Genomic DNA, 15,293 nt, shown 5'->3' on the forward strand with positions numbered 1-15,293 from the left:
GTCAGCATATCCGTCAATACGCCACAAATCGTTCAAGTATAATCTGAAACTCCATTTCATCGTTATTGCTGAGTGTTCTTATTTGATTGTCACTCAATGTTTTTGCCTCAATCAAAAAAGAACAAAATGGTTTCAGTTGTGAAAGTGAAAGGCGAGAATTGTTGCCATCTTATGTAAACAACTCTGATGATCTGCCGCAGACTTAACAGATGAGGAGCTTACCTGTAAAATTGTGACAACCTGTTTGACGAAACCTTTTTCACACATGGCTGCCACCAGTGCTGATCGTGCAGCAGTGCTCCCATGGACCACGGCTGAAGCATCCAGAATTCTCTGTAGAAGCTCATCTTTGCCAGCTTCTAATGCTTCAGACAGTAAAACAACATGCATCGGCGTTTTGCCGTATTTTTTAGAGAAATCAACATACAGGTCCACCGTGTTTTCTAACGTATCTCTGAAAAAATAGAAGGAATATGTACTCATATTGGAAATTGTAAAGAGAAGTACAACGTGCACATTTTCTCAGTAGGAGCATACTAGAATCCAATCAACGCATTGATCGCATTCAATATTTTCGAAATAAATTCAAACATTTTTGTGTAGGACGTCACCGTTGCAACGTAAACCCACCATAAAATGAGGAAGCTCAGGAGATTCGGAATAAGGGTTTCAGAAGATATAGAGAAGAACATGATTCAAGGGGGTCTAGGAGATCTAAAAGAAATAAAGATATCTAACTCATTCAATAGTGGTCCAGTTGTAGCAAGAAATAGAAAGATAGGAAAAGGAAAAAAAATACTAAGGAAAACTCCTTGGTATCATCTCTACCAGATCTATCGAATAAATTAAAATATACTTATCGCAGATGTATTTTTTCACCAGAGAAAAAACACATTGGGCGAATAAAACGGAAAACTGTAAATAACGAAAACGCAGAAGGGCCAAGGAATTATTTTATTTTCAATCCCGACTTAAGTCGGGATCTCAAGATCCCGAGATAACATGCATAAAAAAATATTGCGTTACCATAGCTCAACGAATAATAACTCATTATCAGTGTGAAGTTTGAGGTCAAAAAAGTAAATCAGAGTTACGCAATAAATTAAAAGAAAGAAGATGTTCACCGAAATTGTGAAAATCGAAAAATTGGAAGATCGAGCCATCATCAAGTACCTGTATTTAAAAGGGTTAAGAGGTAAGCAGATTTACGAAGATATGCTTAATACCCTTGGTAATCAATGTCCTTCGTATGGGTGAAAAATTTGACTGCAAGCTTCAAAAGAGGTAAATTTTCCATTGAAGATGATGACCGATCGGGAAGCCAGTTTCAGCGTCAGTGTCCGAAAATAAAGATGCAGTTCATGACATTATTTTATCAGACCGTCTCGAATTGGGCTAAAACGGATATCTGAAGCACTGAATACATATTTCATACGAACGCGTTCCTCATATAGTTCACGTCAATTAGGGACATGAGAAAAATTGCTGAAAAATGTATTCCCAAATGTTTGAATGTTGACCAGAAGCGTGCAAGCGTAGAAGCATCGCGTTCGATCTGTGCTCGATTTGAAAACTATGTAGACTTCTTAAACCGAATTGTTACTATGGATGAGACTTGGGTAAATTTCTGCGATCTAGAAACAAAGCAACAATCGATGGAATGGCGGCACTCTGGTGGTTAATTGCATGTTGAAAAGTATATATTCTCTCAATCTGACAATTTAAGCGTGTCGAAAATGTATGGGAGGGCGCCAAAGTTGCAATAAAAAAACGTCACGTGTACATTCTCGAGCGCGGTGGCGTTTTTTCTTATTTTGAAGCTAATGATTCAAGAATACGGAAAAATATAATCTGACAGTTTTAGCAAGCCGAAACAATAAAAATTGGCCATAAAGGTCACAAAAATCAGTTTTTTTTTAATTATCTCCTGCCCTGGGTTTCAAATCTTTTTGGCATTCATTATAGACAACTTTCATAATGAATACAAAAACGATTAGAGGTACAGGCTGGGAAATTTTAGAAAAAAAAAAGAATTTTTATATCTTCAAAGTGTCAGATTGAGAAACTCCCCCCCCTGAATAGTGAATAGTGTCAGATTAATGGGTCAATACGTTTACAACACTGAGATTAACCATCTGTATGAAAATCTGACATGCTCGAGTATGTAAAAGTAACGATTTTTTTTTTACATTTTCAAAGGACCGCTGTGACCTTGCGTCACGTCCAAATTATTATTAAATTGTCAGTCCCTTGAAAAGTAGCTTCCTTTGGGTCCAATCAACATATCCTCCAAAAATCTGACACGCTGGTAAATTTTTTTTTTAAATCATTTTCAACTCTTCCGTACGGCCAGTCCCACCGCGCAAACTGTCAGATTAGCATGAATTTATTATCAGAGACACGTAGGGCATATAGAGTATTTCAATCTGACACGCTCGAGTATGTACACCTGGCGATTTTTTTTTTTTACATCTTTGAGACCCTGCAGACGCTTTCACCACCGCTGAAAGTGCATACATCATAGAACCTTTTTTTCTTTCTACCATCTGATCTTCAAAATCCACTAGGTCTCCACGACGCTCGAGTAAATCCCGATTTAGCATCGTCGGCTCCCCAACTACACTGCGCAAAAAAATTAACGCACATTATGGAAATCTCAAATTTATTCTACAACTGAAGGTGTTCTCAATGATAATTATTTTTATCAGAATTATGCATGCATATGTTATCCACTTTCAACAGTTTTCTTCAATACAGATGTTTTTTCCCAGCAGGAATAAAAAAAGATGATATTATCAGATTTTGAATGTATTGGCTCCATTCTAAAATCAGTTGTTCTCGATCAATTCTAGTGATCAATAGTTTTTCTTTCTTTTGATTTTCTACACTCGATCGCTAAGCAACGCGAAACACGCAATTTGACCCAAGAGGAATGTGCCCAAGCGGTATTTTTGCGAGAAGAAGGGTGGACATACACAAGAATTGCAGAAAGGTTGGAGTTTCCCATACAAGTGTGTCCAGAATGTTGCAGCGATTCAGGGAGAGAGGTATGAATGTCCGAAGACCAGGACAGGGTAGACCACGGGTAACAACTGCCATTCAAGAACGTTACTTGAGAGTTTCTTCGTTGAGACAACGGTTTGCAACCGCTCGCCTACTTCAAATTCAGCTTGAGCAAACTCATGAGGTGCAAATTAGCACTCAGACAATAAGAAATCACCTCAGAGAATATGATTTAAGGCCTCGTGTCGCGGCAAGAGGACCAGCTCTTACCCCAGCCCATCGAAGGGCGCATTTGGATTTTGCGAGAGAGCATATCCATTGGGAAGAGGCCGATTGGGAAAGAGTTCTCTTCACAGATGAGTCTAGATTCTGCCTCTACCATTGTGATCGACGTTCCTTTGTATACAGACGTCCACATGAAAGATATGCTTCGTGCGATTTCCTGAATACTACTGCTTTCGGGGGAGGATCGATTATGGTATGGGCTGGAATATCTTTGAATGCTCGCACAGACCTAGTGGTCGTTGATAATGGAGCTATGAATGCTGATAAGTATATAAGGAACATTCTTGAAGAGCATGTAGTGCCATTTGTCCCATACATTGGTGAAAATTTCATTTTTATGGACGATAATGCCAGACCCCATCGTGCGCGCATCGTTCAGGAGTACCTTGAAGAGGTTGAAGTCTCTCGAATGAAATGGCCAGCAAGAAGTCCAGATCTCAATCCGATTGAGCAGGTTTGGGACAACCTCAATAGAAGGCTGAGCAGTTCAGAAAATCATCCAGCTACTCTTAATGACTTAGGAATCCAACTCGGAGAAATCTGGGAAGGATTAGATCAGAACATTTTAAGATCACTCATTTTGAGTATGAACCGTCGTTGCCGAGCTGTAATTAACGCAAGGGGTGGAAATGCCAAGTATTAAATCACTTATCAGCATTTCAGTATTTTGAAAATTGTTCATTTCTCTTCTTTCACATAAGATTCGGTGAAATCCTGAATTTTTCTTCCATTTAATGTGTCTTGTTTCGTTCAAAACCTTCCCGAGAGAACATAAAAAATAAGTTGTAAAGTCAATGTAGAGTTAACTTTCATTAAAATTGAGATTTTCAGAATGTGCGTTAATTTTTTTGCGCAGTGTATTTTCGTGGCTTGAAAAGTACGAGAAATTCAACCTTCCTCGGACGGCCTGTAAGCTGCGATTCTACCGATTACGTAGCGCTTGGCAGTAGTGCCAGTGCCGGGTGACGGTACATTATGGGCTCAGTTTTAACTGCTATGATTTCGAATACTAGATACATATTGGGTACCTATAGAAGATTTTTCGGTACACAGATTTAATAATTTCGAAAGTTCTTGTAATCTTCAAAGAAATGAAGAATTTCGGACGAAGCCTTCAACTCTTCAAAATCATCCTTCGATTTTTTCTTGTAGCATTGTGAATTTGCAGGTCAAAAACAATTTTCTGCTTTGCAAAGTAGAGAATAGAATACTATGGCGTTGACTGAAGTACCTATTTGTTGTAATTAACATATAAATCAACGACTAGTAGTCGTTGTCCAACGAATACAAAAATTGATATAATTATATCATCTACTATGTATATTCCGTTTTTGTTCTAAAACATGCATATAGATACTAAACTTCGATACTTTTTGAGGCGAATCGGCTCGTAACGGTAGATCTATCGAAATGGTGACTTACTTATGTAAATGCAGCTGAATGATGGCGCCCAAAATCACGTTGCTGGGTTCGCAATAACCGTTATCAAGTAAAACTTTGAATATCACATTCTGCTCATCTATATCCCGTGCACTCTTCAACAGATTCACACAGTTCCTCTCCCAGGACTTCCAAGCCTCTATAGATTGCCGAGATTCTCTGCAAAATAGAAAAATTTTTGAACTTGGCCTTGCGGCTTCAATACGATTCATTTCAAGGTCAAATATATTTTTTCGAGGAGGCAATATTCACTTTTCTTTGCAGAATATTATTCTTCGTAAAAAAAAAACTAAGAACATTTTGTACAATTTCAATGGAAACATTTTGTACAATTTCAATAGGAACATTTTGTGCAATTCCAATAGTTCTGAAAGTAGCTAGACCAGACATTCTAATAATCCGGGCACTACTATGATTCGGAATTTTGAAATTTTTACCCATTACTCGAGTGAAACGGTTTTCCAGATTTTAATTTTTCATGTGGATATTTCCTTTCATGCAGATTACCTATGATATAGGCTCGTCCTTGATGTTTGGATGTTTTGTTTAGCTTCTAAATCCTGAAAATGTAAAATTATTTTATTCCGAGGAGTCCTTTTTTTCTCTTATGAAAACACTGACACTTGATCTTGGATGGCAATGATGAAGCCCTCTGTCTCAACTTGCCGGAAGTCAAACAGTATTTCGACGCAGATATGTGGACGTAATCATGGTTGACATCGTTCTGGTGTCTCCCATGTAAAGGCTTGCCAATCATTTTTTGCATTTTGCTTTCTGCAGAGTGTTCGACGATTTCTTTGTGATCCTGTTGCAGCTTTAATGGGGTAGAATTATCAGCATGAGTAACTGCTTGATGAAGTCTTGATGAAGCAGCATAGTTCAGGAAATATTCTCTAAATCCTTCTATTTCCTGGGACATGCGGTTGGACAAATCGAAAATTCGTCGACCTCCAAGGTGTAGTTGCAGCTATGTTCGTTCTATTGAGCTTTTAAGGTGATGTTTTGACAGCATTGTTCTAATTTTTCTCTGTAAAGCTGCTAAATCGGTGGTTGTCCAAGAGATGATTCCGAATGAGTAGCTGCGAGCATTGAGCAAGCGTAGGTATCAATTTCTTTGGTCAGGTTATTGCTGTTTAGACTAGTTTCCATCATCCTTCTTAATCTTCGAGTTAACTCCTCCGTCAATTCTCCTTTCTCCTGATTCTGATTGATCCGTCTAGATACTTGTACGTATTTCCTTCCTTCAATGCTTCGATTTCCGCACCTTCCTAGAGTTTGAATGTACCGTCTACTATTTTGACTCTCATTATATTGAGGAGACCACATCTTTCTAGTCCAAACTTCATTTTGATATCGTCGGTTAATTCTTCTACCATTTTCAGATATGTTTCATCTGATTCATAGTAAATGCAAGGAGTTTTATGTGGTCGTTGAACCGTCGCCGTCTCGCCTGGTTAATGAAGCGCTGGAAGCCTATGCTATTGAAATGCTCGACAGACCAAATCTCCGGAAACACCCGAACGCTGACGCCAGTGGCGTACAGACTGATTCAGTTTGCATCATGAGGATTGGATGTATAATGGGAGACATAGTTCAACTATCAGTATATTGAAGACTTCAAATCTTCAATCGTTGTTTTTTCAGATTGAATCGGATATTGAACGTTCGAATCGGATAGGTTCATTGAAATTTCTACCCTCCAATTCCAAAATCCTATTTCATATGAAAACGTGAATCCTGCATCATAAAATTCACAGTAAATATTCTTTAGGGCGAAAGCATCAAATATTGATTAAAAAATTTGACTTCGGATGGGGCTCTGGGGTTGAACTTCCAACCCTTAGTATTGAAAATTCATATTTCATAAGAAAACGTGAATCCTGCATCATACAATTCACAGTAAATATTCTTTAGGGCGATTGCATCAAATATTGATAAAAATAATTTACTTCGTATGGAGCTCCGGGGTTGAATTTTCAACCCTTATCATTGAAAATTCGTATTTCATAAGAAAACGTGAATTCTGCATCATAAAATTCACAGTAAATATTCTTAAGGGCGATTGCATCAATTATTGAAAAAAAAATTGACTTCGGATGGGGCTCCGGGGTTGAATTTTCAACCCTTAGTATTGAAAATTCGTATTTAATGAGAAAACGTGAATTCTCCATCATAAAATTCACAGTAAATATTCTTTAGGGCGATTGCATCAATTATTGAAAAAAAAATTTACTTCGGATGGGGCTCCGGGGTTGAATTTTCAACCCTTAGTATTGAAAATTCATAATTCATAAGAAAACGTGAATCCTGCATCATAAAATTCACAGTAAATATTCTTTAGGGCGATTGCATAAATTATTGATAAAAAAAAATGACTTCGGATGGGGCTCCGGGGTTGAATTTTCAACCCTTATCATTGAAAATTCGTATTTAATGAGAAAACGTGAATTCTCCATCATAAAATTCATAGTAAATATTCTTTAGGGCGATTGCATCAATTATTGAAAAAAAAATTGACTTCGGATGGGGCTCCGGGGTTGAATTTTCAACCCTTAGTATTGAAAATTCATAATTCATAAGAAAACGTGAATCCTGCATCATAAAATTTACAGTAAATATTCTTCAGGGCGAAAGCATCAAATATTGATTAAAAAATTTGACTTCGAATGGGGATCTGGGGGTTGAACTTTCAACCCTTAACATTGAAAATTCGTATTTTATGAGAAAACGTGAATCCTGCATCATAAAACTCACAGTATATATTCTTTGGGGCGAAAGCATCAAACATTGATTAAAAAATTTGACTTCGGATGGGGCTCTGGGGTTGAACTTTTTTTAATCAATATTTGATGCAATCGCCCTAAAGAATATTTACAGTAAATTTTATGATGCAGGATTCACGTTTTCTTATGAAATACCAATTTTCAATGTTAAGGGTTGAAAATTCAACCATCCGAAGTCTTTTTTTATCAATAATTGATGCAATCGCCCTAAAGAATATTTACTGTGAATCTTATGATGCAGGATTCACGTTTTCTTATGAAATATGAATTTTCAATACTAAGGATTGAAAGTTCAACCACAGAGCCCCATCCGAAGTCAAATTTTTTAATCAATATTTGATGCTTTCGCCCTAAAAAATATTTACTGTGAATTTTATGATGCAGGATTCACGTTTTCATATGAAATAGGATTTTGGAATTGGGGGAAATTTCAATGAACCTATCCGATTCGAACGCTCAATATCCGATTTAATCTGAAAAAACAACGATTGAAGATTTGAAGTCTTCAATATACTGATATATACTATGTCTCCCATTATACATCCAATCCTCATGATGCAAACTGAATCAGTCTGTACGCCACTGGCGTCAGCGTTCGGGTGTTTCCGGAGATTTGGTCTGCTATCTTTGGCCGCTGTATTCACACCGGTCCATCTCGCTCTCCATGCGTGAATATGCCTGCGCAGAGATGTCTAGTCCATATAACTGGCCGCCCTAGAGTATCCTATTAACAAGATGGAGCAGCTTTCAACGCTTTAGTGGATATTTGGACCGTTTTAATCCAAAATTTCATGACAAGTTTTATCAAAAGTATATGTCGAATAGCAGAATGCTTGAGACGAGCTAGTGGTCGACAAAGAAGTACTAACTTTATCGAGACTTTAATTTTTTTTTGTCGTTTGATTTTTTTGTCAGTTATTCAAACCTAGAATGTCTCAAATATTAAATTAAACATTTTTTCTAAGAAAATTCCTGTTCAGAAAAAAAAACAGAATTACAACTGAACATACTCTGGTATCTGATAAATATAAACATCTTGAAGAGAATATTCCGTGATCCGAGATCCGTTTTGGAGAGTATTTCCAGTTGCACTATAGGTACTTTCAAGTGAATAAGATGAGAATACTTACTTTTGTATTGCTGATCTCTTCAGGATTTCTACAGCCTTTTCTAACCTATCGTTCTTCACCAGTAACCTGGCAAGATCAATAATTTTGAAACTATCCATCTTGAAGTAGGGACAGGAGGTCATGATTTCTTCGTAGATCTCGAGGGCCTCTTCAAGATCGCCCTCTTGGACGTGAGAATGAAGCACTGCCGATTTAATGCCAGGCGAAGTGCTGTAACCCTTCGCCGCTAGCTCGCCTCGCAGTTCTCTGACTCTCTCTGGGTTTCCGTGACCGGCATACTTTTGAATCAGTTTTCTCAGAACTCCTCTCGTCTCCATCCCCTTGCTCTTCAGCTCGATAAGGTGCAGTTCTAGCTGTTCGATAGTCATGTCTCTCTGTGTATTCAAATATTTTATCAATGACATTTGTTTTATTTATCGCGCTGAAGGAGTAAGAAGTGAATATTTTACAGTAAAACGCTAGTAAGATATAATTAAAATAATTCAAAAAAGATAATGAGCAGAACATTAAGAAACCTCACTAAAAAAATGAAATCAAAAAGAAATATTAATTAATAACAACAATACTCAACACAAAAAAATAATAACCATGTAACGAAAACCCTCGGAAAATTAAAAGCAAACTCCAATTATTGAAAGATTCGAGCAATCTTCCAAAAAAAATCTACAAGTGCCCACGGCCTACGACACTATCACTTATTACACTGTTAGTCCAAACCGAAATACTGTAACGTTTTATTCGCTTGATTAAAACGTCCAACTTATTAAAATTATTTATTTACACTTAATACACATATAACTCACAAACTATAACTATTACACTACTATTTATTTCCACTCTTGTTTATTTCCACTAGTCGCTTGCACTGTAACTGTACTTGTACTTGCCTACCTGCTCCTCCGCTGGGCTTATATAGGCGCCGGAAACATTCAGGTAGATTCGCGGTTATTCTGGAAGCTCTCGACCGCTCTGGTTCTCGAAAGGTCCGACCGCAAGGGCCGGACTGGTTACACTGTCCCCTCCTTAAGCCTGTTCTGTCCCAGAACAGATTTAATGAATTCCTCCGAGGACCGTGGCGAAACTTGCACTCATCACCATTCCTACAGTAGCCATTCTGATGGAAGTAGCACTCCACAGTTTTTCCAGGCTCCCTGGCCTGCTTTGGGTTGAAACTGCACACCAGGATCCGTATACCAGTCCACCTCCAACATGCTTCGCACAACTCGCCAATTTAGCTGGTCCAATCCACAACCGAGCTTGGGAACAGCTAATTTCCTAACCCCAAAGCGTTGAAGGTCTTCTTTCAAGCTATGCAGTGCCGTCCATAGATTCTGATAGGTTGGCTTCTGATAGGAATGTTGCTTTGTGACTAGATAATAAATGAACCGACCTTCAGCCTTCAATTTCAAAACTGTTCCGATTCTTGGCTGCTGTCGCAATAGTTGTTCCTGACGTCCAAATTTATTTCTGAATACTCTTGCTATTCCTTTGCTCATACGAAGGTCCTTCGCTACGCAATGAGCGAGAGAGTATTCCTCAGACACGGTAAAGAGATCTTGATGTACTTCCTGTGTAACGCCGAACCGTCAACGCGTGTCTCACCATAACAATCCATAAACTTCTGGTAATCGCTGCTACCTTGCATCGGGGCTTCCACAAGACGTACTTCTTCTTTGTCCTGCGCGTACGGGGCTAATCGGTTGAAATGGACAACCTTTGGTTTTCCTCTGGGGAGCTTCCTTATCCGGTAAACTACATCATTTATCCTCTTGATTATTTCATACGGTCCCTCCCACTGTCTCTGCAGCTTTGGTGAAAAACCTTTCTTCCTTTGTGGATTATGTAGCCACACCAGATCCCCAGTGGTGAATCCACCTTCAATAGCCTTGATGTCGTAGCGCATTTTCATTCGGTCACTTGCTTGCTGCATTTGATTGCGTACCTTGTCATGAATGTAATCCAGCTTGTTCCTTAATTTACTAACGTAGTCCTCCCCAGCTACGTCTTCTCCAGGCTTACATCCAAACTCTAAGTCGCAAGGCAGCCTTATTTCTCGGCCGAACATTATACTGGATGGAGTATCCTTGGTAGATTCTTGAACCGAAGATCTATATGCCATGGTGAATAGATGTAAATATTCATCCCAATCCCGCTGGTGATCAGAAACTACTTTGGCTAGATGTTTTCCCATGGTCCGATTCATTCGTTCGACCATGCCGTCTGATTGTGGATGAAGAGGCGTAGTCCTTGTTTTGTGAATCCCCAATTTGCTGCATACTTCTTGAAATAACTTCGATTCAAAATTTCGGCCTTGATCACAATGCAGCTCCAGAGGTATTCCAAATCTGCAGAAGAATTCTCTGACCAATTTATCAGCTACTTGGCTCTTGATTAGGAATACCGTAGGCTTCCACCCATTTAGTGAAATAGTCCATCGCTACCAAAATGTACTTGTTTCCATGGTCTGTTTCGGGAAAGGGGCCAGCGATGTCGATAGCTACTCGTTCCATGGGAGATCCGACGTTATATTGCTTCATTGGTGCTTTTCCTCTACCATAAGGTCCGTTAGCAGCAGCGCAAACCTTGCATCTTCTACACCAATTTTTAACGTCCCTCTTACAATTTGGCCAATAAAATCGCTGCCTGACTTTTTCCAATGTCTTGGTTATCCCGAAATGTCCACCTGAAGTTCCGTTATGTAGTCTGGTCAGAATGTCTGTCACACGGCTCTTCGGCACAATCAACTGAAGTCTCTGCTCAGTTCCATTTTCATTTTCCCAACAACGTTTCAGAAGACCTCCATCAATCTTCAACGTTTCCCATTGTGCCCAATACGACTTTACATTCTGGCTCAGTCTGGATACTTCTTCCCAAGTAGGTCGTCTACCGCTCTTCTTCCAACTCAGGATTATTTTCAAGTCGTTATCTTCCTCTTGTGCTCTTTGAATTTCTTCAGGTAGCCAGTCGTCTTCGATTACGGTGGTCCGCCTTAAATCGATCTTTTCTTCCAGGCGCGAACAATGGCTGGAATACTGGAGACACTCAATGGTTTTGGTCGAGCTATTGTCTACCACAGCGACTCCTTTTATTTTCCCAGCTGTAGCCCTTTCAAATTCTGGACGATTTTGCTTGAAATGCCTCCTTTTGTTGCAGTTCCAGTACACAACATCCTTTTTCCTAGCAAGCAATATTCTGCGAACTTTTTCTCTGACAATCTCCTCAACAGATCGATCTGTTTCTTGCTCTTGTCTTACACGAAGGTGTCCTCTATGCGACGCTTGCTTCGCTGCCTCAATTTCCAAAGCCTGGGCTAAGGCATCATCAATGGTTCTAGGGCGTGCTAGTCTCAGGGCTTGTTGTATTTCACTATCCTTTATCCCATCCACGAATGTCTGGATTGATAGCTGTTCCAGGAAGCTATCTGGAGCAGATGGATGAGCCAGCCTGACTAATCTCGCCACATCAGCTTCAAACTCTTGGAGATTTTCCCCTGTTTTCTGCACTCAGTTCTTTATTTGTGCATGGTATACTTGTTGTAGATGAGCATCACCATATCTCATCTGAAGTTTCGATGTAAGAACTTCGTAACAGGCTTGTTGACTCTCCGGAATCGTTTGAAGAATGTTGAGTGCCTCTCCTCGTAGAGCTATTATTAATGCCGTGGCTTTTTCGTTATCGTTCCAATTGTTCGCCAGCGCAGCAGCTTCAAACTGTTTCTGATATGTTGACCAGGGTATTTTTCCATCAAAAGTTGGAGGCTTGATCTTCATTCTACTACCTTCGCCGTCATTTTCCGCTTTCGCTGTGCTGTAGGGTGTTGAAGCCAGAATATCTGTTCTGTTTGACATTCTTTTCAAGGAATCTATCAACTTGGAATTATGTTCAATTATTCCTGCCATTTCTTCAAACTTGCCGTTAACCTTGTCAAACTTTTCATCAACTTCGTCAAATTTTCCACTCACTATATCGAATCTCTCGTCCACTTTATCGAATTTTCCATTTATGGTTTCCAGTTTCTCGTCCAATTTGTCTGTAAGTTGACTCACCACATCATTACAATTTTCCTTAATCTGGTCCATTTTCTCATTGAATTTTCGAGAATTTTCTTCCATTTGGACCATTTGTTCATTCAAATTACAAGAGTTCTCGTCCATTTTCTCATTCAACTTACAAGAGTTCTCGTCCATTTTCTCATTCAATTTTCGCAAAAAGTCCATTACCGCTTGAGTCTCCATCGCGTTCTGCAGTCTTGTGGTCACTGGCATGAACTTCAAATATCCAAAATTATTTATTTAATTCGAGCGATGTTGAACCCCACACCTGACACCAATGTAACGTTTTCTTCGCTTGATTTACTTCGTCCAACTTATTAAAATTATTTATTTACACTTAATACACATATAACTCACAAACTAACTATTACACTACTATTTATTTCCACTAGTCGCTTGCACTGTAACTGTACTTGTACTTGCCTACCTGCTCCTCCACTGGGCTTATATAGGCGCCGGAAACATTCAGGTAGATTCGCGGTTATTCTGGAAGCTCTCGACCGCTCTGGTTCTCGAAAGGTCCGACCGCAAGGGCCGGACTGGTTACAATACGATCATTTATCATTTCTATTTTTATAACCTCGCTTCTAATTAGCCGTCAGGAAGATTTTATTTCTTGCCTAAATTTGTAATGCGTCAACCTGTCATATCTCGCGAAATATCTGTTAGAAAATAGAAAATATTTTGGCACAGTCTGGATTATATATTGAAGCGTGGTGCAGAGAAGCACAAGGCTTGCCTTTTCTCTAGGCTTGAAATTGTTATTGTTAATACCGTTTTTGGAATTATTTTTTGTTTTTCTCCTCATTCACTACATTTTATTCATATTGTTGTTATATTTTGAAAGTAAGAATGAAGAGAATTATTATTAGATTATTATTATTATAGAACTATGCTGTAAGCAGCATTTTGGATCAGAAATGAATGCCGCAGAAAAAGGTCCCATTCATTGTCATATTAGTTCATTCCACGTCAGTCAAAAATCCTCTTCGAATGAAACATTATTTGGGCTTGGATTAAAAATGTTAAAATTGGTAATCGTGGGTTATCCACGCAAGTTAGATATTATGCAGGGTGTATATGAATTACTGCGAAAAAAATTAGGGGATGATTCCTTGTCAAAAAATAGGTTGGGTCTTTGATTTAAACTTTTCTTTTCTGCTTAGTTACAGCCCCCTAGATATGGCACCCGAAAATCAGTTTTTGATATTTTTCTTCAAAACCAAAAAACAATTTGGAACTGATAACAGGAGGCGTATGCTCCCTCCTGTTATTCTATAATACGACCTCTATGAAGAGATATTTGTTTTTTACTTACCGGATGTATAAAAGGTTGCACTGTTGGTATTTGAGAAAAATCGAGTAAGTCATTGATAGCACTTGTTAGTTCTTCTTTTTTGTCAGGCAGATATAAATTCCCATTTAGAAAGAAAAACAGAGAATCTGCAGTAGAGGTGCTAATCTGTAAGTTACGCTTTTTGTATTCCTGAAACGAAAATAACAAACTGATTTCAAACTCAATAATCAACATAAATTGCTAGTTTTAACAATCATTATCAAACACTGTATAAATGCTCAACATTCATTAACCGAATTTCAAAGAATAACATGAAAGTTGGCATAGGACTTGAGGACTGTATAAAAAACCTAATCGAAAAATGACTGAATATTTTCTATTGAAACAACCATTACGATTGCTAATGAATTTATCTGCTATATTATGAATGTACTGAATATAAAAGTTATTCCTCTGTGGTATGAATTCAGTGCAATAAAGTGATAAGAACTCTCATTAATGACACTCACCCTGAGTAAAGCAAGAAAGTTTTTCAGTCGGGAAGTGTTCCTCATTTTTTCCAACACGTCTATTAGAAATTTTCCTAGAAAAATTTCACTTTGTGGCTCAGAAATTTTTTGTAACAATGTGAGACATCCATTATGATTCCCTGTACTTAGCCACGTAATAGGTAGTGATTTCAGTATATCTTCTGCGTTTAGTTTAACGTCTTTGTAAGTATCACCTGGAATATAACGCTGAACTTATTCTATGGAAAAGAATTGAGCACGGAAAACAATATTTTGATATATTTATTCGTCTGTTTTCGACAAAAATCAATAAAATATATTCCACATTCTTAATTCATTCATTATTCTTAATCCGGCAGTAGAATATACATTTTTTTTTATGATTTTAGCTGTCAATTAGCAATTAGCAATGCATGCTGATTACTGAACGGACCGTGAGAGTTGGAGTCCATTGAGTTGATTGAATTTTTTTTGCAAAGATAGTGGTAGAAAGACACCGCATTCCGCTGGGTGCTCAGTTCACGAGCACTATTTGTAACACAAAAATTTTTGTTTGTAACCTAAATAGGATAATGGCATTCCCAAAATGCGAAGTTAGCACCCACTTTTTCGAAAATGAAGATAATTTTTTTTGCATTCGTTAGAACTGTTTGTAACATCGAAATTTTCGTTTGTACCTCAAAGATTGTGGGAGAAAAACATTGCATTCCGTGGAATATGTATCGATACAAACACAAAGATTCTAAGCACAAACATCGGATCCCAGACGAAAATTTTTATGAGAAAAAAACTAA

The 15,293-nt window shown here is 38.2% G+C and overlaps 1 protein-coding gene across 1 annotated transcript in view; it reads right to left on the reverse strand.

The window, feature by feature from the left end:
• LOC123318922 (leucine-rich PPR motif-containing protein, mitochondrial) overlaps positions 1-15,293 on the reverse strand; it is a 44,916-nt gene that overhangs the window by 10,773 nt on the left and 18,850 nt on the right. Inside the window, exons 7-11 of the mRNA XM_044905708.1 lie at positions 14,500-14,714; positions 14,012-14,179; positions 8,642-9,015; positions 4,711-4,887; positions 223-454 (exon numbers count right to left, since the gene is read on the reverse strand). Coding sequence (XP_044761643.1) covers positions 223-454; positions 4,711-4,887; positions 8,642-9,015; positions 14,012-14,179; positions 14,500-14,714 — 1,166 coding nt within the window. The remainder of the gene's footprint in view (positions 1-222; positions 455-4,710; positions 4,888-8,641; positions 9,016-14,011; positions 14,180-14,499; positions 14,715-15,293) is intronic.

This window comes from Coccinella septempunctata, chromosome 8, assembly GCF_907165205.1.
Source record: "Coccinella septempunctata chromosome 8, icCocSept1.1, whole genome shotgun sequence".
NCBI lineage: Eukaryota > Metazoa > Arthropoda > Insecta > Coleoptera > Coccinellidae > Coccinella > Coccinella septempunctata.